Source organism: Physeter macrocephalus, chromosome 11, assembly GCF_002837175.3.
Source record: "Physeter macrocephalus isolate SW-GA chromosome 11, ASM283717v5, whole genome shotgun sequence".
Lineage (NCBI taxonomy): Eukaryota > Metazoa > Chordata > Mammalia > Artiodactyla > Physeteridae > Physeter > Physeter macrocephalus.
Genome location: NC_041224.1, coordinates 154,548,241 through 154,571,870, shown reverse-complemented (window position 1 = coordinate 154,571,870; position 23,630 = coordinate 154,548,241). Strand labels below are relative to the sequence as shown.

The following is a 23,630-nucleotide window of genomic DNA, read 5'->3' as shown; positions in this document are numbered from 1 at the left end:
ACCACTGGACCACCAGGGAATTCCCCTGTCTATTTTATAAGACTGTTTTTTCTTACATTACCCAATGTATAACCAGGGCTCTGGCAAAATTAATGATGGCTAAATGTCTTGAGGCAGTTGATCATATATATAACTCTACATACAATAATTGTAATAGTGCAATGCTACATCTCTAGATACAGGAAAAAGGAGCAAGGGAAAAACATTTCCTGGATCATAGAAGACTACTAAGACAGGTGATCCAGAGAATTTTAGGTTATCAACAGGGACTAATTCAAAAATTAGCACATTAGGGACTTCCCTGGTGGCGCAGTGGTTAAGAATCCGCCTGCCAATGCAGGGGACACGGGTTCGAGCCCTGGTCCGAGAAGATCCCACATGCCGCGGGGTGGCTGGGCCCATGTGCCACAACTACTGAGCCTGAGTACCACAGCTGCTGAGCCCGCATGCCACAACTGCTGAAGCCTGAGTGCCTGATGCCCGTGCTCCATAACGGGAGAGGCCACCGCGGTGAGGGGCCCACGCACCGCAGCAGGGAGTGGCCCCTGCTCCCCTCAACTGGAGGGGGCCCGCGTGCAGCAGCGAAGACCCAACACAGCCAAAAATAAATAATAAATAAATTTATTAAAAAAAAGAAAAATTAGCATATTAAGTAGCCTATCAACAGAATTCCCACCTGATCTAGGAATGAGCCTAGATCATTGGGACAAACTGGTCATGAAATGCCTCCCAAACCTTTGTCGAATTTATGACCAAGAGGAAACGATGTGGACAAAGAATGTTGCCCACCATCAAGCCATCCACCACTGCAGCCTCCCCTCCACCCCCACCCCATGATGTGTCCTAAGGGGAATTCAGAATGGAGAAAAACAAGATACTGGCCCTAGAGAGTTAAGATGCATATCAAAGGAATAATTTCAATGAGCCCAGAGTCTTTCCATACATAGAAAATCGCTAAAATCATTAACTTGAGATATCTGTTTCTGTGATTAGCAGTAATCTTCTTCTCCTGTTCATAAATGTATCCATGTATTTAATTCTTGTGTCATCATCTCAACTGCAAAGCTTTGTTGCCTGAGTCCAGAATTGGCTTTACATCATTTGTTTCTACTTCTGGGAAGGTAAAAACTGCCCTGGATGGACTTCCCTGATGGCGCAGTGGTTAAGAAGCCACCTGCCAATGCAGGGGACACAGATTTGAGCCCTGATCCAGGAAGATCCCACATGCAGCAGAGCAACTAAGCCCGTGCGCCACAACTACTGAGCCTGAGCTCTAGAGCCCACGAGCCACGGCTACTGAGCCCACGTGCCACAACTACTGAAGCCCACGTTCCTAGAGCCTGTGGTCCGCAACAAGAGAAGCCACCGCAATGAGAAGCCTGCGCACCACAGCGAAGAGTAGCCCCTGCTCGCTACAACTAGAGAAAGCCCACGCACAGCAACGGAGCCCAACGCAGCTAAAAATCAATCAATTAATTAATTAATTGATTTAAAAAATCAGTCCCTCATGTCCTTTTATCACTCTCTGCCTATTCTTGGTGTACACAGCCATTTATCGGCAGCCCGTTGGGCCTACGGAGCCTGAAATAAAATCTCCCTTTCCTGCTCCACAGGATCCTCTGGCAGAAGGCCCTCCTGGGGTGCAGTCGGCACCTAGCAGGGTTTCTCTTGGTTCTGCACCCTAGGGCCCCGGCAGTTCAGGCCCTTCCTTTCCTGTCCTGTTTTTCCCTTGTGGCATCACAGCCTCTCACCTCGTTGATTGCCCGGAGGCCTATGTGTATGTCCCTTTGCAGAGAGCTGCATGCCTCTTCCCAGGGTAAATCCCCTGGGTTGATCGTCCAGGAGGATTTCTGGCAGCTCCCAAGCCTCTGAGTGTCCCACTTGTCCCCGAGATCTAACTGAGGGCGGGGCAGCTGCCAGCCCCTCTCCCCACCCCCCAGCTTGAGGAGGCTGCATGGTGTGGCCACCTTTCTCTCCTGCTCATGTGATACCTTTGCCATTGTCCTTGCTTCTTCCTCTCAACAGTACGAGACTGAAGGACCCAGGGTTATTATTTCGATTTAGAACACAGGAGAGGCTCAGAGGTTAAACACCTTGACCCAAGTCCCATGGATATGCTTTCATGGTCCCTCATCTAGAGCCTCTGAGGCCTTAGGACACTTGCAATTTTGTATCTTACTTCCCCAAATAGGACTGCTGTGCCCACCACTGTGTCCCCAGTGCCTTGCCCCACTACCTGGTACACAGTAGATGCTCAATAAATGTTTGAAATTGTTAAATAAATGGATGAATTAGAGAAAGAACATTCATTCATTTATTCATTCAACAGTGGCTTGAGTGACCCTTTGATGGGTCCTGGGGATAAATGATGAATAAGATACCATCGCCACCCTTGAAGAAATCAGTCTTGTGGGGAAGATAAACTTGTAAATAAAAAGTTACAACACAGGGCTTCCCTGGTGGCGCAGTGGTTGAGAGTCCACCTGCCGATGCAGGGGACATGGGTTCGTGCCCCGGTCTGGGAAAATCCCACATGCCGCGGAGCGGCTGGGCCCGTGAGCCATGGCCGCTGAGCCTGTGCGTCCGGAGCCTGTGCTCTGCGACGGGAGAGGCCACAACAGTGAGAGGCCCGTGTATCGCAAAAAAAAAAAAAAAAGTTACAACACAATGCATAGAGGGCAGAAATGGAGGAATGTCTCATGTGCTGTATGAGAGAACAGAGGTTGTAGACTCTGCCTGGAGGGTCAGGAAGGCTCCAGGTAGGAAGGGACATGAAGGATGAGAGGCTGTGCATTTGCTGGAGTGTCGGGGATGAGCAGGGTGAGGGCAAGGCATTCCTAGAGCCGGGGGTGACAGTCCTGCAGGGACCTGACATGCTCAAGGGTGGCCTGGGGGAGCCCGGTGTGGGCAGAACTTGAAGGCAGGCTCTTGGGCCTTTCCCTTCAGCACATAGAAGTCGGAGATCTCCCACGTGTATCCCCCAGGCTCTGGGTCCAGGAAGGTTGTACCTGGGCCCAGTCTGGAGTACAGGGACCACTGACCCCCCGTCATTCTTGTTTCGTGACCGGCTGCCAGAAAAACCTCTTCTGATGAGTTCCATATCTGAGCCAATTGGAAACAATCTTATGAGATTTCTTGAGCCAAAAGCTCAACTATAAGCTATCTAAGTCCATCCCGTCTGCTCTTTCATCTTGTAATTCCACCCAACACATCATCAGGTCAGCGGGGCACAGCTGTCCTCATGTGATCTCAGGGGATCTCCCTTATGCTGTTTCTCTTGGGATTTAGCAGGGATTTAGCATAGGTTTATCTGACTTTCAGTTCCAGATGACTTTGCCTTTTCCATTTGTTGCTGTGTTTGAGTTGTAGGTGAGATATTCGAGTGCACATGTGTACACAAAAGGCAGGGCGTCAGTACTCTCGGGGGCCAAGGTGGGCTGTGGGCTTCACCTGAGATGCGAAGGAACTAGGGTTGTTTATAAGTAAGGACCAGAGGGAAAGGTCAATGTAATTTGTTGTGTTGGGGAGCAGGAAGGAGTCACAGGTAATAACTTAGGGGCCCACTGGCTGGGATATTTCAGTTATGCCTGCAATGGAAGAGGGTTCCATATTGCAGTGACAAATAGTGACATCAGCTTAGTGGAGAAAGGCAGACCACTGTGCCTCTACAGTTGGAATAATTTTAAAATAGGAATCTAGTAATTTTGACCTAAACATGACTTCATGGATTTACTTTTTATGCTACCCATACACACAAACACACACTACGCTCACCACAGAGGACTCCTGGACCCCTCCTCTGCCGTTTTTACATCAATTTTATTCTTACTTGTATCTTTACAGAAAATGGCACAGAAATCACAGTTTTCGAATACCTAGAAGTTATTACAGTTCCATATTTCAAACACTTCAATATCAAGTTTCTTTCTTCTGATTCTATGTACATTATTTACACACCAGGGGCTACAGTCTAACACTTCCAACCAACGGGAGACAAAGACAGGAAGAACTGGGGGGAAGGTCCATGAACAGAATGAAGAAGAAATCAACTTTTGATATGGAATTCAAATCCCAATTCACTGTCTCAGGCCTTTCTCTTGCAAGGGATCCCCTGCAAGGGTAGGTGGGATAGTAGAGGAAAATGCCATGGGGGTGAGGGGGACATGTGCCTGGCCTGGGGGTGGAAGGGGCAGCTGCAGAGAGGCCATCAGTATGGACAGGTCCTCCCATCAGCAGACAGGAAGAAGCCCCGTCCCCTATCCCTACCCCATCACTGTCTGACTCTAGAGAACATGCGCCACGGCTCACACCAGCGGGAAGGTATGTGTGCCTGTAGCTTAGTTTGGGTCTAACACTGGCTCCTCCCTTGCTCTCCTTCTAGCCTTTTCTCATACTCTTCTTGTGATCAACTGTGATGGCTATTTATAGCCCCAGGCCCACTCCAGGAATGGCCTGGATCAAGTTGGGTCAAGATCTGTGGTTTCCTATGTGTTCATTTTACAGCTGGATTGGGTTGCTCCAAGGCAGGGCCCATGCGAACCAGTAATTTGCAAGAATCTCTAGGGGAAGGATGCCTTGCACGGCAAGTCAGGGTCACAGGCAGCATATTAATAGGGGGGTGGGGGGGTACGGTCAGGATGCTCCAGAAACACACACCCAAGGGCCCTGGGTGGAGGATTTGGCTTCCCAAAGGTGCAGTGAGTCACAGCAGCTGTGAGAGGTGCCCCCTGGCTGCAGGGCAGAGCCTGGCCTCACTGCAGGTACCGTACACTGCCCCCTGCGGCGCTGGCACCTGTGTGGGGAGGAACGGTGGGACCGGCTGGGTGTGGAGGGTGGGTTCCTGAGGCTGACTGTGGAGGACAGGACTTGCAGGCTGGCCGAGGGGCCCAGGTTGAGACTTTCCAAGTTGAATCTGGAATCTGGGCCCCAGCGCCGGGGGCCGGCAGGGGTTGTGCCTGGGCCTTCAGGACACTACATCCTCCACACTGAGGAAGGAGCAGGCAGGGGAGCAGAGTTTCGCCGGGGGCTGGGGCGCTCGGGACACCGGCACTGGAGTGCAGGTCCTCCATCCCTGTCGCCGCCGTGGCGGGCAGTGTGTTTGCAGCAGCGTCTTTGGGTCTGGGCAGGGCACAGTCCACAGGGGGTGTGGCGCTGGGAAGGAGGGCGCTTTTGAGCAAGAGAACAGAGAGTAAGGGGTGGATTCGGACACGGAGAGCCGCCAAAGCATTGAGTTGAAAGCAGCTCGAGGGGGTGGCCTGGGGCGGCAAGAAGGCTTCTGAGGCAGGTCTGTTAGGAGGAGGAGGAGGGTGCTGGACAGGTCAGGGCTAGATAGGGATGTCTCAGCGTGGCCCAAAGCCTCAGCCAGGACTGAGTTGTGCCTGAAGTCCCCTGGGGGTCACAGAGGGCCTGTGGGGTGGGGGAGGGTGGCAGAAACCAGGCCTGGGCCCCGCCTCTGAGAACACCTCCCAACACCACAGGCCCAGAGCAGAGCAGAGCAGAGCAGAGTCCTGGGGCTGCGGTGTCTGCGCGCCCTTGACCTAAGCCATGTCCTCGAGCTGCGGCGGACTCAGCTTCTCCGCTGGCCTGTCTTCGTCCGTGGCCTCCTCCCGCTCCGGCTCCTCGCCGTTCCGGGCCAGGCTGTCGGGCCCGGACACAGTCCCCAGCACTTTGGTGCTGTGCTCCTGCGCTCTGGCTCGGAGCGCGGCGATGCTGTTCTCCCTCAGTTCCTCCTGGGACATGGCGGCCGGGGGGTCGGGACCCCGCTCCTCCGGCTCCATCTTGTCGAGCTTGGGCAGGGCCTGATGCTCCGCCTCGGGCTTCCTCCCCGACTCGGCTGCCGCCTCCAGCGACTTTTTGTGCATCCCTAAAAAGAATTGTTGGTATTCGGGTTTAGAAAAGCGCCTGGGAAAGCCATCTTGAACTGAAAACGGCAAAGATAGAGAGAGGCCAGAATTAAGGACGAGCAGAAAGCCTTACTTCATACACCGCAGTCACGCGAGTCCCAGGGGTCGGGGCCGGGGCAGCGGGAGGGGGGCCGGGGATGCAGCTGCGGACAAGCAGCGGGGCACCAGGCCTGCAGAGGGCTTCTCCCAGCCAAGTCCCTGGGCACCTGGCCCCCGGGAGTCCTGTCTGTCCCTTCCTGAGCCCAGCACTTGCTCCCCGAGCCCTCCCTTTTGGGATTCCAGATCTCAGAACTCCAAGATAAGCTGGCGCTGCTGTCAGACACAGGTCCAGATGGCAGATGGGGGAGGATGGCAGGTGGAGAGATTTAGGGGGAAGAAGTCCTTTGGGCAAAGCCAGAATGGTGGCCAAAGGGACCTAAAGGTCCCCTCAACCCCCAAGAGGGGCTGTTTCATTCACCACAACCCCTGCTCCAGCCAAGGGAAGAGGAGGATACACACCCTGGGGCAATAGCCACCCCCTGCTCACAGGACAAAAGAACCCACAGGGGGGATCTGTCCAGGATGAGAGTCCTAGGCACCCAGTAGGTGGGTGCGAGGGACAGACACCAAGCCCTGGGCGCAGCCTGCCCTCTGAGCCCCCCAAGGGAGACCGGGAGACCGGCTTTGGAGGGCCTCTCTCCCGCCAGGCTGTTGTGGCCAGGCGTCCCTGCTCCAGGGCTCTGTCCCCTCCTCCAGGAAGCCCGCTCCCCTCACTACGGGGGCAGGGGCCCAGGGAGAGTGCAGGCTCTTACCCAGCAGCCACGGGGCGCAGGAGTCCATGATGCCATCCTTGGCGGACTTGAGGATGGACTCCGGCAGGGGGATGGAGTGGCGCACCATGGCCCCGTAGAGCCCGTACTCAGCCATGACGCTGCTCCGGCCCCAGCACTTCTCCCGCTTCCTCCACTTGGCTCTTCGGTTCTGGAACCAGACCTGTAAGTGCAGACGAACAGGTCAGGGGCGTCCTCCACCAGGCAGAGGCCAGGCCCCTATCCCGCTGTGTCTGCCTGGAGTTAAGGGACCCGCCTCTGATTGCCAATGGCCCCATTCCCCTGTGACTTCGCTTTCTCCAGCAGGGCATCCTTACTTAAGCTCACCTACCCTGAAGTACCCCTGGGGTTCCTCCAGGCTCAGGGTGTCCAGAATGAGATACAAGTCCTCTGAGAACATGATGGGCAAAATGGTCTTTTTTTTTTTTTTTTTTTTTTTTTTAAATCAAAGCAGTTTAAGGGTGGTGGAGTAGGGGCACCTGGACAGGGTCTAGCAGATGGGCAGTTCCGCATGTGGTCCTCAGTTTGCAGCCGAGAAGCCCCGACCCTCATAGCTCTCTTGCAAGTGTTCACACCTCCAGCATACAAACAGAATCCCTTTTCTGGCTCGTAGAGGACAAAGTCCTTTCCAGTGCCTTTGGTTCAGGGCTCTGTTTCCACCAGAACTGCAGAGGCCAGAGCAGTCCTGGCAGGCGAGGTCAGTGTGGACTCAGGCAGCACAGGGCTTTTCATCCAGGTGTCAGGAAGCCTGGGAATGGCTGCAAAGCAGGGCAGGGGACACTCCCAAGAGGCCTCAGTCAGCCTCCCTTCTCTGCCCTGTCCTGGCCGAGTCCTGCCCCGCCGTCGCACCGCTGACAGCTTAACCCCTCCATTCACCCACTGTGCACAATTTTGGACCTAACTCTGAATGACATTTGGGGGAGCTGGGCAGCCATCCTTCAGTCAGGGAAGGAAGACAAAATTCTTCTGGTGTGAGGAGCACGTGAAGGTAGGGACCTAGGAGAGTGCGGTGGGGGACACTCTAGGGGCTGCTTCTCTGGCCCCAAAGCTGACTGGTGCGGGGTCTGAAAGAGCATGGGGTGGGCTGGGGGGTTTCCGCAACACTCCTGCCTGGTTTTGGGAGGAGATCCCAGGGTCCCTTTCATGCATGGAGGAGGGAGGAATTTCTTGGTCCCCCCAAGCATTTTTCCTGAGGCTTCCGGCAGCTGACAGGAGCCAGAGCCAGGGACAGCTGCACTGTCCCTCAAGCAGGTGAGAGGCCCGCGGCAGACCCGGGGTCTCTGGAAGGACCCCAGGCCCGCCAGCCACCTCTGGTCCCCTCACAGCCCCTCCAGGCCCTGACCCCGGCGGCGGCGAGCCACCCAAGAGCCCCGGGAAGTGGGGGGATGGGGGGATGGGGGGAGGGCAGAGGCGGGTTCGGGGAAAATCTATTAGTTTCCTGGGCGATTTCCATTCCCTCACCTCGGCCAGGTCCCCGCCCTTCCCTCCGGGCCCCCTCTCCCGCCCCCAGCGGCGGAGGTTTCAGCTTTTGATGAAAAATTGCTCCAGCTCTATTCAGGAGGCGGCAAAAGAAGAGTCACCCCTAGGGGCAGCCCTGGGCTGATTGAAAAATAAGTTAATTTCTGTTTGAATCGATGGGCCTCAAGCACTGAAATATCACGGGAAATTAAAGCGGCTGCTCTCTCGGGAGCCGCGGCATTGACCCGCACTAATTAATGCTGGGGAGGCAGAGCTAGCCGCGCCGCAAGCCGTTCCCCCTCCCCGGGGGACCCCAAACACTTCTCATTTAACTAATTAGACGGGGAAAATTGGGTGTTAATTTGTTTAGGATTTTTTCCCCTCTTCCCCAACGGCAGCTCCCTCCCCGGCCTCCTCCCCACGCGGGGGCGCGGGAAATGAATGCGGGGCTCGCCGGCAGATGGCTGCCCCGGTCACTCTGCAATCTTCTCCAACTTGATTGCTTGATTAGGTCGTTAGCACATTAAAAAAAAAAAATTGCTTGCCGTCTGGCGCTGGCTTGATGAGTGGGACGCGCGGCAGCGCCTGGGTAATTTATCTTTTTATACGGCAAAGAATTTGATTTCAATCTGCAGATATATGGGGAGCCTTTGACACCTGTTTAACTTCGCGCCGCTGACAGCTTAACCCTTTGCTGCCTCGGCCGCGGGGAGGCCTGGCGGGGGTGGGACTCGGAGTCCGCGCGCCCCTGCGGTTCCCGCCGCCGCCGCGAGGTGGCGGAGTGAGCTCCCTGGCAGCTCCCGACAGCCCCGAGTCTGCAGTGGCGCGCGGCCGGCCACATCCAGCAGGGGGCGCCCCGGCCGCACCCCCCAAGGCGCCCAGAGCTCCGCGGTCACAGACTTTCCGCGGGGCTGCTTCCAGACCGCACGGTCCTCGCACACCTTTAAGTTGACCCAAATGTGTGTAACCTGTTTTGGCATTTCTTCATTTGTAAATAACTAGGAACCTCTAAAAATGGGAGAGATGCGGCCTCAGACACCCCGGGCCTCTCAATCCTCACACTGACCCGCGCCCGCGCTGTTAGAAAACGGTCGCTCGTCCCTCCCTGGGCGGCGCCGCCTACGGTGAGCCGCACCGTTGCTACCACCGGGTTTGGCACCTGCCGTCCCTGCTGGAGAGCTGCGGAGCTAATGCAAGGCCTCCCTCTGGTCTAGACCCAGACCGCACTCAGCGAACCTGGCCGAGGAACGGGTTTATGTAATTTGAAGGCTACTAGATGGCTGCGCTCCGTGCACTAAAGAGCGGAAAGCGGTGCGCCATGCGAGTTCAGGCTAACTCGGCCATCGGCCTGGCCTGGCTCTCCGGTGTGTTTAGATCTCTCCCCTGCGGCTCTGTCTGTCCCGCAGGCCCTCTGCCCTACCCAAAGCCTGACGTTTGTCTGAGACCTCTGTCCTGTTCTATCTTCCTTCCCATTAGCACTTAGTCGTCCTCTACAAGTACTCGTCTCAAGTTTTTTTGCACAGAGGAAAAATCTAAAAGGACTAAGCCACAGAAAGGTGTAAGTGACTTCTGGTTTCATCCACCTCACAGAGAAGACAGCAAAGAATGAACCCCTTGGCGATGGAATTCCAAGGTGGAATTCCAAGTCTGACCACAGAGGGTTGGGAAGGCTATCTTTATGAATCTAAGTAAGCCATCTGCCTCCTGGGCAGGAGATGACCTTCCTGCTTGAATACGGTGCATTACAAAACAACAAGGCCACAAGCCCTTAACTGGAACCCATTGGGACCACACTCCAGAATGTTTTGGATTTTAGAAAAAATATGTGATGCATATACTACATGTTATGTAACATCCTGCAGCAGCAGCAGTAGTACCCCATAGTCAAACCAGCTTTGATTTCTGCAGCAAAACATACACATATTCATAAGGGACAAATAAAGAGCATGAGGTCAGATCTGGTTTTTGCCAAGAATGAGTTCTGTTGACAAACTGATGAAAGAAGTGTCTGTTTTCAGTACGGTTTAGAGTCAGGTATTCTGGGGACTTCCCTGGCGGTCCAGTGGTTAAGACTCCGAGCTCCCAATGCAGGGGGTGAGGGTTCGAGCCCTGATTGGGGAACTAAGATCCCACATACTGCATGGCACAGGAAAAAAATAAATAAATAAAAATAAATAGAATCAGGTATTCTGGAGAAGGGATTGTGGAGTAAACAAAAGCAGAGATGCTCACTACCACTCTCACTCCCCCCACCCCCCCAAGTGTGGATGCCTGGAAAGGTGCATTGCCCTGGCTTCCCCAGGATTCCATGAGCTTGAGAGGGGGGCAGGGCTCTCAGATGGAAACAGCATCTTTCTTGGAACACTGAAGAAGGGGGTGCAGACTTGGGATTCAGATCATCTCCGGGGCCTGTAAACAGAACCGTTTTCCTCAGTCTCCTAATTTGGACAAATGAATAACTGGTCTGCAGATCAGACTTTGCCCACAGATGCTCCAATGGGAGTTGGTGCCAGCTGGTCGCTCAAACCACGAGTCAGCCAGACCCTTGGTTATGGGCTCCTGGAATGCCTGGCTCTTTGAAGACCAGATGCTGCTCCAGTTTATGGAGGAAACCTGGACAGCCAAAACAATTTCTTTGTAGGACAGCTGGCAGGGAAGCTGTGGCACTGGTGCCTTGGAGGGAAGAGGACAAGGAATTAGAATTAACCCTAACCACTCTTCATATTTGCCTTTCTCTTCCCTTCCTGGAAGCAACCAGCATGTGTGCAGAACTTAAACATTTGCAAGAAGCACTGAAAGCAGCCAGTCCTGAACTGGAATTCCCAACTGTGACAAAAATTGCTGTGTGATCCTGGGCAAGTTACTTGCTCTCTCTCAGTCTCAGTCCCTTCAAGCATGAAATAAGAATACCAAAAAAAAAAAAAAAGAATACCTACTTTTCTGGGTTGTTTCAGGGATTAATGAAGTAAGTGAAAGTGCCTAAAATCAGTGTTTGTCACACAGAAGGTGCTCAATAAAAGCTACTTATTATTATTTCAGTGGAGGCACAGAAAGTCAGTAGGAGTCTGTGCAGGGGTCAGGTTAATCAATGGCATTACCTGCCCTTCTGGCCCCCTCCACGTGCTCTGCTGCAAGGCTGGACTGACAAATAATAATAATAACAACAGTAACAACTCCATAAAGGTGTGATGGGGGGACAGAGCTAACCTTCAGGCCGTAAGATTTTAATACAGATAGCCTCGAGTTTCCCCTCTAGGGGCCAAACAGATGCCCCTTCAACTCTCCCGAGTTTCTAACGTTTCCCAGACCCCTGAGGCTCAAATGCAAGAGACCACCCATGCAGTTGGCTATGATCAGGAGCTAGAAGACCTAGGCTGGAGACCCCTGCTCTATCTCCAACTGCCTTTGTGACTTTGGGTGCATTTCTTAACCTTTCTGAGCTTCCGATTCTTCATCTGCCCTATGATACCACTTCCTTGCAGGTTTGTTGTAAAAATTCAACAGAATAGTGCATGGGAAATGCCTGGCATGTTGTAAGAACTGGAAAACGTTGGCTTGATGCTGGGCGAATTCTGGGGACAAATGTGCTACGAGATGAGGATTTGCTTTCAAGCAAATGCTCGGTGACACTTTTCCCATAAAGCCGGGTCCTCCCATCTCCCACCTTTGACGTGCCTTTTCAGCATTTAGGCCCCCTTTCCTGCTTGGTCTCTTGGTTCTGGCAAGCCCACAATACTCCTTCAATCTCTCTCTCACTTTCCTGACTGCACACTTTCTGGAAGACACTGCTCCACTCTCAAGGAAGTCGGGTCTGCAACACTTCAGGAGAGCCTGCGCGCAGGCCCCAGCAAGGACCAGAGCCCTGCCTTCCACTTCAGGGCCTCCAAGTGCCTGAGAAGCGGCCTACAAGGGACATCAAGGGTCACCAACTTGGTAGTCCCAGGGAAAGGAGAGCGGGAAGATCTTCTAGCTCAGGAAAGAGCCTGGGTTTCCTGGTGCACCTCCCTTCACAGGTGGTGCCCAGCAGCACTCAGAGAGCCCAGATAGGAGGCCTCTGGCTGTCGACAGCTGGTCTGACAGGTGCCTCCACACCTGGCAGAGAGGGTCCCAAGAGCTCGTGCCTCCAAGGATGGACTGGACCCAGGAAAAGGCTTCTTGCCAAATGGATGCTCTTCTGCCACAGGGCACCCATCGAGCTGGCAGGCAACATTGTCAGCTGTCTCTCTCCCTTTGTGGGTAACCAGGGCTTCTCTTGTACTCACAAGTTCCCAGCCTTGTATCCCCACAGGACTATGTGCCCGGGCCTCCTTCCCTCTGCAGTCCCTCCAGGATTGCCCCACTAAGGGAGACATCTTGCATGGTAGATGCTCTGCACCTTCTGGCCCCTTGGCTACCCCAGGCCCTGCCCTCCAATCTTGCCCCAGGCTATCGGGCCCGGCTTTTTTTGGCCATGTGGCACTTTCCATCATATTCACTTAGCTTCTCTCCTCTCCTCTGACTGGAAGCTGATTAATCTGGGCTCGTTGCTGGCGTGATTTAACGACCTCACACTCCACATCCGCTCAGCACTTCTGACAGCATATTTCAGCACACCCTTTCCAGTCCCAGCTTCAGGCCCAGAGAAGCCTGGCCTTGCTGTAGCCTCTGATGTCCACTAGGGGGCAGCTCTGCCCATGTTTCCTGGCACCATGCAGCATCCTTCCCTGAACCTCTGGACAGGTCATCCCACCAGGCTACCCAGTACTCCACTTTCTTCCACTCATATTAACCCACTTAAAACACAGAAACTCTTCTCCTGAGCCTCTGACCCAGCATTTTTACACTGGCTACACACAATCACCTGGAGAGCTTTAAAAACGTACAGGCTCCACATCAAACCAAACCTAGCGTTGCTAGGTGTGGGGGGCTGGCACGGGTAATTTTAAAAAGCTGCCCTGTGATCTCATAAACGTCCCGGGCTGAGACACACGGAAACCCTTTCGCATCCAGGCAGCTATCTTCTAACTTCTGGAATATAATCCCCTAAAACTTTGTTCTCTACCCTTGGGAGGGGACCACTTTAAAACAGGTAGAATGGAACGTGCTAGTCAGAGAATCCAAATCTCATCCTTTCAAACACACCAGGCTGCTAAGAGTGGAGGTGAGATTTCTCTGTTCACTTTGTGCATCTATATCTCTGCAATGGAGGCATTTTAAATAAATACAACTCTTGTCAGAAAAAAATACAGTAAACACATAAGTGAATATCTTAATATTCTCCTATCTTACAACTCTGAGAATGAGTGACCACACAGAGGAAATAAAGTCAATCTGGAAATCCATTTCCTCTTCCCCAGGGCTGACATCCGGCAGGGGCTTCCAGAATGCCATATCCTAGCGTTTCTCAGAGACACAAAAAGGACTTCGTGTCTGAGTCTGATATGAAGACTGGAAATCCCTTCTTCCCCCAGCAGTGCACCTTATCCCTTCACACTCCAACCCCGAGAGATATAGAGGGAGGAAGTGCTTGCCCTCAAAGCACAAAGGCAGAGGGAATCGCCACTACGGAGGGGGCTGGTCCCTCATCACTGCAATTTGCATTAATTATTCCAGGTTCTGTAGATGGGTGCTCCCTTTTCCCTCATTTGCTCTCCTGAGATAGGACTTGAGCACCGGCTTTGAATCCCAGTCCACCACTTACTTCACCTCTCAGCCCTTCAGTTTCCTCATCCAGAAAATGGGGATAAGAATAGCATCTAACTCATCTAGCTTTTGTGAGGATGTAATGAAAAAGGGCATGGAAAGCACTTAATATATGGGACAATGCTATGTACTAATAATCCCAATAACAATACTTTTGTTAAATTATTTTAGATAATTTTTGTTATTATTAGTTCACAAATGAGTAATCTGAGGCTCAGAGTTTGATTTGCTGGTAGTGAAACAAAGATTAGAAGTAGGTGCGTCTGACTTTTCACATCTACAGTGTTCTCATTAGACATTGGACAGTAGGTCTCAGACACATCCAGGGGCTTACTTGGGTTGGCCCAGCAAAAGTGTGTGTCCCAGCTCTCCACCTGGGGCTGTCCCACTCCTCCATTACACCCATGGCAGCCCAGGGGCCCAGTGAGAGAGGTGATTCTGAGGAGGCTGCTCTCTGGGAGGGATCCCCCCTCTTCCCTTTACAGATGGCTTGGCCTCTGCCATGCCTGGTGGGTGTCAGAGCCAGAACTAAGATCTGGGTCCCTGATTGGATATCCAGTCCAATAACCTTTCCATTCTACCTGAGAAGGTCTAACTTCAGACTTGGAGCCTCTAATTACTGCCCTTCCCCTTAAGCCTCAACACATAGACAAAGGCCTGAAAGCTGGGGGAGGCAAGGGGACTGGCTCTGAGTGGTAGGGTCCATCCTTAGATGCACTGGTTCCACTAAATCAACATGCTGAGAGGAAATGAGAAGGAAGGGTGGCAGTGTAGTGAAGTAAGTGTTCTGGAGTCTAAAGGGACTCAGGTCTGAACTCTGGGCCTCAGGTTCCCCACCTGTAAAGTGGGCATAGTAATAGTACCTAGTCCATCGGGAGTTCTGAGGATTCTCTGGGAGTAGAATACAGAAACTAACACAACATTGTAAAGCAATTATACGCCAATAAAAATTTTTTTTAAAAAAAGAATATACATAAACTATCTCTGGAAGGAACCAAAGGAAACTGGTAACCACTGGAGGGACTGCTGGTGGACAGGGATAAGGGTGACTCATGTTTCACCCTTTTGAACTCATGTACCTGAATTCGCCCATTCAAAAAATAATTTTTTTATGAGTGAGTTTTGGGGGTTTTTAGAACAGTACCTGGTACTCAATAAGTATCGGGGGTTTTTTAATAAAAAAGATTTGATACAGGCCTCCCACCTGACATCAAATCACCTCTGTTCCTCCCGCTTCAAGTCAAAGCAAAGGTTTCAAACCCAAGAGGCAGGTGGTGAATGAGTGGGCTTTAGGTGCAGCCTAAAGGGACCTTAGGTGGGTCCCTGTGTCCCCCCACTTACTAGTTGTTTGGCCTTGGGCAGTTGCTGGGCCTCACTTTCCTCAGTTATAAAAGGAGGCTAATGTTCTCTCCCCCACAGGCTGTCGCCAGGATTTAATGAGATCAGAGCTCAAACCAAGTGAGCTGGGCCCATGCCGGACCCACTGGAACACACCACACACATGGCTCATCACACCTGCATCTGCCACTGTCATCCCCATTTTACAGATGAGCAATGGGAAGCTCGGGCTGGTGAAGTAACTTGCCCACAGTCACTCAGCTGGTAACTGGTGAGGCCAGGACAGTCTGGCTCCAGAGTTGGTGCCCCTAACCACTGCACCACCCTGCCTCTCCTGTGCATGTCCCATAGTTAGAACACTGGGCACATGGGAACTGCTCTGTGGGATAGAGCTGTGACTGCCACTGATAGATGTTAAGAACTTTCCCAGGCCACTTGGTAAAACACTTGGGGGCACGGCTCTTTGACATTTAGCCAAAGAACCAGGCGGTGCTGGAAGAGCTGGAGAGATCCTTGCCTTGGTTTCTCCCATAACCACAAATTCCACAGCCAGTCCTCACAATCCAGGGAATCAATGTACTCCACACTCTTGGCTCGTCCATGCTGGTTCTGGTGGCTTCAGACACCACCCTGTAGACAACGCCCCCGGCGATTTTAAAAAGCCTAGAGTCTGCCAGCTGGGCATTTACAGCAATGCAGTGACAGCCGAGGGCGAGGGCGAGCTTCCCCAGATCTTTCAGACACTCCAACCCACCACCACCACCACCACCACAGCCAAAGGGATTTCAGGACAAGCCACCGCAAGAGACAGGCTGTTCTTTCCTACTGGTCGGTAGCACAAATGTGGGACCAACCAACAGGGAAATCGGGCAGTCTCACCTCACCCCCGCTGCTCGTCATGACCACACACACACACACACACACACACACACACACACACACACACACGATCCAGAAGCCACACCCAGCCTGTTCCCACTGGAACTCAGCTGGGGGGGATGATGGATCCAGGCCACCATGGATAATGCGCCAAACAGATAATCTGCTTATGAATAATTGAGCTTATTGTTAGTGTCACTGTCTAAAGCCATTGGCTGAAATTCCCCATAGACTTCCAGCGGAGAGGCAGGCTCTTCTGGAAAATCAGCTCACGCCTCGTTTCCCATTCTCTGGTTCTCCAGTGAGGGAGTGCAAGGAACGTACACACCTTCTTTGGTTCCTCTGGACTTGTCCCCTACCCGCCCCAACTCACATCACACGTGGAGACACAAAGGAGGAGGAGGTTCGGAGCAGGCGGGGTTTCAGGAAGTCGGGACCCTCTCCGCCCTTTTCCAGCCTGGACAGTCAACTACTCCGGGCCACTCAGGTGTCCCGATAGGAGCGGCTTTGATTAAAGGTCTTGATCCAACTAAGGCAACCCCAAAGCTTCTGGAAGTGTTCCTCCACCGCATCACTTCTTCCTGCTCTTGGAGGCCCTGTCTGGAGAATCATCAGACTTCATCTCCTCCCGAAGAAATGATTAAGCAGCCCACTCCTGCCCAGCTAGGGGCGTCCTGGACTTGGGAGGACCCTGCCGCTGATGAAAGGAGGCTGGGCGCCCAGCAGAGCTGAGGACAGCCCAGTCCAGGTCAGGGCTGGTTCCGCCACAAAACTCTCCAGCGAGGGGGAGGGGCTTAATGAGCACATCGTGGGCCAGATCTGGGAGAAGTCAAGGAACAGGAGCCCTGGGCAGGGCCAGCTGTTGGGTTGTGAGGAGGAAGGAGGCTCAGGTAGATGGAGGTGGTGGGGAGTAGATAGGAAGGGAGGGGGCAACCTCTTCCTCATGGGGAAGCAGTGGAAGGAAGGGAGACAGATGCTCCCCCACCCCCAGGCACCCAGAGAGGCCTGGGGCCACCTCCAGGCGCATGGTTTGTCTGACATACTCCTTAGGAAGCCCACAGTGCAGCAGCAGGCCTCGCCTCCTCTGCTAAGTCTCTTGTTCCCCCAGCAGCAGCGCCCATCTCACATGGTAGGTATTCAGCAAACACCTGCCTGCTTAAAGGAACTGTTGTGCATGAGGACATGATTACAGGCAAGCACACGCTCTGCTGCGGGGTGGGAGATGGGTGTCTGGGAGCCTGGGGCAGTCGATGTCCCTGAGGGTAAGGAAAGTGTGAGAGAGGGACTCAGAGCTGTTACCTGTATCCTGTCTTCAGGGAGCTCTGTTTTCATGGCCAACATCTCCCGGGCATAGACATCTGGGTAGTGGGCCTCATTGAATGCCTTCTCCAGCTCCTCTAGCTGGTAGGAGGTAAAGATTGTCCTGAGGGGAGCAAAAAAAGTCAGTCAGGACCCCAAAACTGGAAAAAGCTGTCCCACAGAGGACAGAATGGCCCTCCCCCATGGCTCCTGGACAGACCCCAAACCCAGGCTTGGCCAGCACAATCGGATGCAACCCCGCCTCCTTCCCCCCCACACCCACCCCCCGCCCCATCCTCTGAACTCTTCTTCATTCAAGTCTGAGGGCCCACACTACCCTTTTGGTGGTGAGGAGTATTATTTCAGCCCTCAGTGACATTTTATACTGAGAATCTTCCTGGAAGTGCTTGGGGGGAAAGGGTGTTAAGACACAAATTTTAGAAAACTGCAGAAAGCCCCTCTTCTTCCAGGCACAGCGTGGAGGGCTCACCAGGTAAATAAGTGCCTCAGCCTCATCAGGACCAGCTTCCTGGGCTCCTCTCACAGACAGGAGAGTTGATCTTTTAAATTGTACTCAGAGTTCAAAGATTCACCAGAAGGTCAAATGCAGCAGCCGCCCCAGCCCCAGCGTCTGTACAGCAGAGAACTAACTGATTCTAGCAGCCCCTCACCCTACCTCAGCACGCCTGCCCTCCTCACCTGCCCAGACCTAAAGGCTCCTTAGAGCCTCCCGCGCAGTCTTGGGGGCACTGAGATGGGAAAGGGGGTGCTCTGTCCCTTCCTGGGCTCAGAAGGCAAGGGTCACCTCCCCGCCATCCCACACACAGGCTCAGCCACTCACCCAGCGGGAGCCCCATTCAGGGGAGTTTCATTCAGGTCATCCGGAGAGAGCCTTCCCCCACACACCCCCAGCACTCACAGAGCGCTTCACATTGACCTATTTTGAGTCATAAACTGCTTTAAGAATCCAGCAAAAGCCATATCCTCTCACCCTAGCAAATGGATATGCTCCAGTACATACAATTTTTTACCTCCAATATTAGGGGGCTCATATCCCCCTTTCTTGAATAAATACACTACACACCCACTTACAGACACAAATTCTTTTTTCAGACCTGAATTTCACCAGGTTCTAGGTGACCTTTATCCTGCACCCTCATCAACAAGCTGGGGAGCAATATAGTCCGGATTTTTTCGCACTTGTACAATGGTACATTCCCTGCTTGAGCCTCCGGGATTTGGACCCTGGAACCAGCATGTGGGGGGTGGTGGTTTAAAATCCCTCGCTGCTGCCCTCGCCTCACCCAACACAAGGAAAAAGTACAAATGTCAGCCCCGTATACTCCTTGTGCTGGTGTTGGCTTTAACGACTTGGAGGATGATGCGGGGGATGTGTGAGAAAGAAAGATTCTGCTCTTTATAGAAAATGACTGGTTTGATTCTAAATTGTTTCTCCTATCCTCTTGTGGGGAGCAGAATGCTTATGTATACAGAAGGTTAATTCTTCAGAATTTTGAAGATCTGCTGCTTTCTATTCCTCTCCTGCCACTTACTGAAGGGTCCCTGAACAGACAGTCAAAACAAACAATCAAAACATGCAAGTCTTTTTCAAAACTAGGAAAACTGAGGCACACAGCTATGGGGCGTGGCCAAAGCCAAAGAGGAAAGGTGACAGCAGGTCATTCAGAACCATTCAAGTGCCAACCTCTGCTTGGGAGAGCTCTCATTAAAAACAAACAAAAAACCCAAAACAAAAAAACAGACCAAAAAAACAAAACAAAACAAAAAAGAAAGGAATTAAGAAAGAAATAAAATGAAACAATGCCTCGAATCCCCAAAACTTCCCCTCATTCCTGCCTCAGAGCTAATCCACGTGTTTATGCTGAGGTCCTCTCCAGGGAGTCTCCCTGCGCCCGGTACAACGTGACCCAAACCCTGCTCCTGGCTTTACGCAGAACCCCAGACCCTTCAGTTTCCCATAGTAACCAGTCTACCAGAGCTGAGCCTTCCAGGAAAAGGGAAGAGCAAAAAATCTGAGAGATTCCGAAGGCAGCTGCTCCATCCTCACTCCCCTCTCTAACCCCTGCTAAGCCCCTTGAGTTTCTGGGTGATCAAGAGATGCTCGCCTCTCATCACCATATTCCAGGGTCTCTTACCTGAACTCCCCAAATGAGAGACGCTCAGGAAAACACATGTTTTACTAATTAAAAATTGCACCAGCCATTCTCCTCTCTCCAATAATCTGTTCCCTTCGTGTACCAGAAATAGCCCGAAACCTAGAGCTGTTGTCCTGTCTCCTTGGGAACCCTCCAAAGCACCCAAATTTTCCCTGGTGGAGAGGGTATCAGGTGAGGATAGAGGGTTAGAAAACTTAAGCATGGACTTTCGGCCGTGGGTCAGTCAGCTCCAAGTGCTGCACAAGGAGATGGCCCCATGCAGAAGCGGTGCTCCTGGGGGTGCTTTGTCCGGGGCTCTCCTGGCTGTGGGAATCCCTCACCCACCCCTATTCGGACAGCAGCACAGAAGCCGGTCAGCCGGACTCCAACCTGCCCTCCGGGTCCCTGTCCCTGCTGGAGGTCCCTGTCCAGGCTCCAGAGGCTGACAGGATTACCCCCACCCTCCCACCAGCATGACATGGATGCATCGGAGGTGTTTTAATGAATATTTGCTGGACGGATGAATATAAAAAGTGACCCAGGATCAGGACTAAAAACAACGTTTCCGTTTACAATAAAACAAAACAAACAAAACAAAAACAAACAGCCGCCTGAAGGGAACAAACCGAGGTCACCAAGAAAGCAAGTCAAAGTTCACCCCCATTCAAGCCAGAACCTGTTGGGGCCTGAGAGGTGAGGAAGAGCCGTTTTAAAACACGGGGGCCATTTCCGGGGGTGAAGGAAGAGAGGAACGCAGAAAAGCACCCAGAGAAAGGGTGCAAAGAGGCTGAGAACAAATTGGCGAGAAGAGGATGAGGTGGAGAGCACCCCAGGGGGAAACGAGCACCCCAGGGGGAGACGTCCACCCGGCGATCGGGAACCCTGCGGGCGCTTCATCCGCACTGGGGCGGAGAGAGATCTGGGAAAAGAGAGCCGGGGTAAGCGCAGGGGCCGGCAGCACCCGCAGGAAGTCAGGTCGATTTTTGGTTCTCACTCCTTTATTTGTTGAAAACCTCCTCATACATTTGCACAAGGAATTGGTAGCGGCTGCGGAAGAGGATGAGGTGGAGAGCACCCCAGGGGGAAACGTCCACCCGGCGATCGGGAACCCTGCGGGCGCTTCATCCGCACTGGGGCGGAGAGAGATCTGGGAAAAGAGAGCCGGGGTAAGCGCAGGGGCCGGCAGCACCCGCAGGAAGTCAGGTCGATTTTTGGTTCTCACTCCTTTATTTGTTGAAAACCTCCTCATACATTTGCACAAGGAATTGGTAGCGGCTGCGGAAGGGAATGCGGGTCTGGGGTGGGGAATTACTTTTCAGGATATACCTTTCGGCACCTACTGTATTTTAACTTTGGGCAAGTAATGTCTATTTTTAAAATATTTAAAGAAAAACAAAACCAAAAAACCCCTCGCGCTTTAGTCTGCATCCTCCAAGGCAGCCCACTCCACTCCAGCGAGGGCTCGCGGGCTCCTTCAGCGCACACGCTCCTCCCTCCGCATTTCACAGACAAGGAAACTGAGGCTTACGGATCACAGAGGAGCGGAAGCCCTAGGAAAATCTGCCATCCATGCGGGTATCACGCTCGAGATTTTGCGACCGGTGGGCGCAGAAAGATAGGGGGTTGGCGGCGCTGACAGGGACGGCGGGAGAGGAATAGGGGCCGGGGCAGAGGGCAGAGGAACCGGCCCCGGCGGGAGGGGAGAGCCGCTCTGCCCGCCCGGAGGTGTGCGTGGCTCTCCGAATGTGCCGATGCAGGGCTGGCACCTGGGGGCCGTCAGCTCCTCTCTGGCTCGGGTTTAGCCCTAGTTGGGGGCTTTCCTTTCTCCCGGAGAAGCAGGAGAAAGCCTGAAACGGTGCCGCTTCCCCGGCGGACGATCAAGGTCCTCCCCCGGCACGGCCGGACGCCAGGGCCCCGGGGCGGATGTCCCCAAACAACGTCCTGTCTCCCCGTCCTGGCACAGCAGCGGACCTCAGATCTAGAGCCGGCGAAATTAGGGTCCGAGCGACCCTGTCCCCGAACAGGGGACGACGGCAGGGGATAGGTGAGCAGGAAGGTGACAGAAAACGCTGCAGGGGCCTTACCTGTGTCGCCGCTTCTTCCGTTTCTTGGTCTGGTTTAAAGCCGATTTGGACATTTTTCGGTCGCTGGAGGACACATCTTCAGAATCTGAAAAGCGGGCGGAGGCACGTGCGGCAGAATATGGGGGACGCGCTCCGCAGCACCCGGGCGCGTCAGGCTCCCGACACCCGCGGGGGCCCCACCCCGGCGGCCTCCGGGCGCAGCCGGGCCTGCTCCGTCTCCCCGAGAGCCCTCCGCGAGCTCTACCCCATCCCTAAGCCGCGGCTGTTTCCACCCACGCCGGCGCCGCAGTCCGGAGGTCGTGAACGCATTCCGTTCTGTTTCGTTCTGAGAAGCAAAGGCCCAGACACGCCTGGGCAGGGACAGCAGGGGAGCGCGACAGCCTCCGCGGGTCGCAGGGCCCCCCGGCGGTGCCCCGGGCTCGGCGCCCTGCCCTGCGCTAGCAGCCGTGGCGCCGGGGTTCGGAAGGTGGCCCCCAGGAGCGGAGCCTGGGCGCGGAGAGCTGGACTCCGGGAAGGGCTGGGGGCTCCCGGGCACAACCCCCTTTCCAGTGCCCGCACCATGCGCCCCCCCCTCAGGACTGGAGAGACTGAGACGCACCACTTTTCGTTGCCCCTCCAAATAAAAATAAATTAATTAAACGAGAGCGAAAAATCGGGGAAATCGCAGAGCGCGAACCAGAGCCGGAGGGCCGAGCTGGCGGAGACGTGCGGCCGGGAAAACTGCCCGCGGAAGGCGCGGCAGTGTCGTCCAGCGGTCCCGAGCCGGCGAGGCGCCGGGATCCGCGATATTGTGCCGCTTAGGTGGCATCTCGGATTGCGACCCCTTGGGCCGCCGCCGTGGCCGGGTTGTCTAAGCTCGTGAGGAGAAAATTAAAACCCAGCTGACCAATGCGGGAGGCTTGGAACGGAGGAAAGGAGGAAGGAAAAGACAACTTTGGACACCAGGGCTGGGGCCCGAAGCTGGCACCCGCTTCCCGGGCCGCCAACGCCCGGAACGGAATCGGGCTCTAGGCGCGCGGGTCCTCCGAGAGGCCGGGGCCGAAGTGGAGCAATAGGAGGGGACCCCCGACTGCCCCACGCGCTCCGACACCCTAAGCCTTGTTTCCAGTGGGGCCCCAATCAGGCGCCGCGGCAGAGCCGGGCCCGACGCGGAGACCGAAGCACAGCTCGGCCGCCGGAAACGCGGAGGCCAAAACCCGGCCGCAGCCGGGAGCATCCTCCGAGCCCCCGCCCCGGGCGCGCCGGCTCCAGGCCCGCGCTGCGACCTCTCGGCCTGGCACGAACTTTTGCGCCCGTAGGAGGCCTTGCGGTGCAAGCGAGAGTCGACGGCGTGGGGTTCCCGGCTCTCACCCCGGTCAGGCAGCCACACAGCCTCTCCCTCACCTACCCGAGCTGGCCGTCTGGCTGGTGTCCAGCGGCCCCGACGCTCTGCCCAGCGGCTGCAAGTGGACGCTCTGCGGGTCGGACAGCACTTCCAGGAAGGTGGGCTGTGCATAGAAACCGGGGAGCCCCGCGGGCCCCAGTAGCCCCATGCCGCCCACTCCCGCGGGACTGAGCACGGAGCGCGCAGCCAGCAAGTGCCCGGGGGCCAGACCGTCGAGGGCAGCCCGCTGGTGGGAGCTGGGGGGCTCCTTGTTCAAGCCCAGGATCTCCTGGATGCCAAACCCGGTGCACCTGCCCGGGGCGCCCCCCGAGGTACTCTTGGCCACTGTCTCGGCTTTGGGCTTGCTCAGCGCTTCCCCGGCTTTCCCCGTCATCTCTCGGCTCTTTGAAGGGGCTGAGACCGCAGGTCTTTTGCTCCCCCCACCCCCCCGCCGGGCACCCCGCTTCACGAAGTTGGTCCCAGGTGCCCCCTCCGATGCCTAATGCTCTGGAGCCCCAAGGAGATTCCCCTTTTATCCAACCAGGAGGCAGCCCAAGTGGGGTCAGAGCTGAGCAGCCAATCACCGGGGCCAGGAGCGATTAGGAATTCCAAAAAGCTGGCAGCTCCCGCCGCGGGCAGCACTGAGGGGCCAGGGCGCT

The 23,630-nt window shown here is 54.4% G+C and overlaps 2 protein-coding genes across 5 annotated transcripts in view; one reads left to right on the top strand and one right to left on the bottom strand.

Moving 5' to 3' along the window:
* The window catches only part of ABCD4 (ATP binding cassette subfamily D member 4), a 29,641-nt gene extending 27,358 nt beyond the window's left edge, over positions 1-2,283 (top strand). For 3 of the 4 annotated variants that reach the window (XR_003682062.2, XR_003682064.2, XM_028496177.2), the window contains one exon: positions 1,122-2,283. Coding sequence is in view for 1 of the 4 variants with exons in the window: in XM_028496177.2 (XP_028351978.1) it covers positions 1,122-1,151 (30 nt within the window). In the remaining 3 variants the exon portion in view is untranslated. The remainder of the gene's footprint in view (positions 1-1,121) is intronic. The other variant, XR_003682065.2, reaches the window with a different exon arrangement.
* Positions 2,284-5,537: 3,254 nt separating this feature from the next.
* Positions 5,538-23,365, bottom strand: VSX2 (visual system homeobox 2). The gene is made up of 5 exons (XM_007117089.1): positions 22,996-23,365; positions 21,609-21,693; positions 17,369-17,492; positions 6,695-6,875; positions 5,538-5,863 (listed from the first exon to the last, which is right to left on the bottom strand). The coding sequence occupies exons 1-5, from the start codon at positions 23,363-23,365 to the stop codon at positions 5,538-5,540; spliced, it is 1,086 nt and encodes a 361-aa protein (XP_007117151.1).
* Positions 23,366-23,630: the final 265 nt, after the last annotated feature.

What these genes read in the sequence shown, in the direction of transcription:
- VSX2 (XM_007117089.1), bottom strand. Translation starts at nt 23,365, where the DNA reads ATGACGGGGAAAGCCGGGGAAGCGCTGAGCAAGCCCAAAGCCGAGACA. An exon ending in CAGCCAGACGGCCAGCTCGG is followed by an intron (nt 21,694 to 22,995) that starts GTAGGTGAGGGA and finishes CCCGCTTTTCAG; the next exon opens with ATTCTGAAGATGTGTCCTCC. An exon ending in CTGCGCCCCGTGGCTGCTGG is followed by an intron (nt 5,864 to 6,694) that starts GTAAGAGCCTGC and finishes AATTCTTTTTAG; the next exon opens with GGATGCACAAAAAGTCGCTG.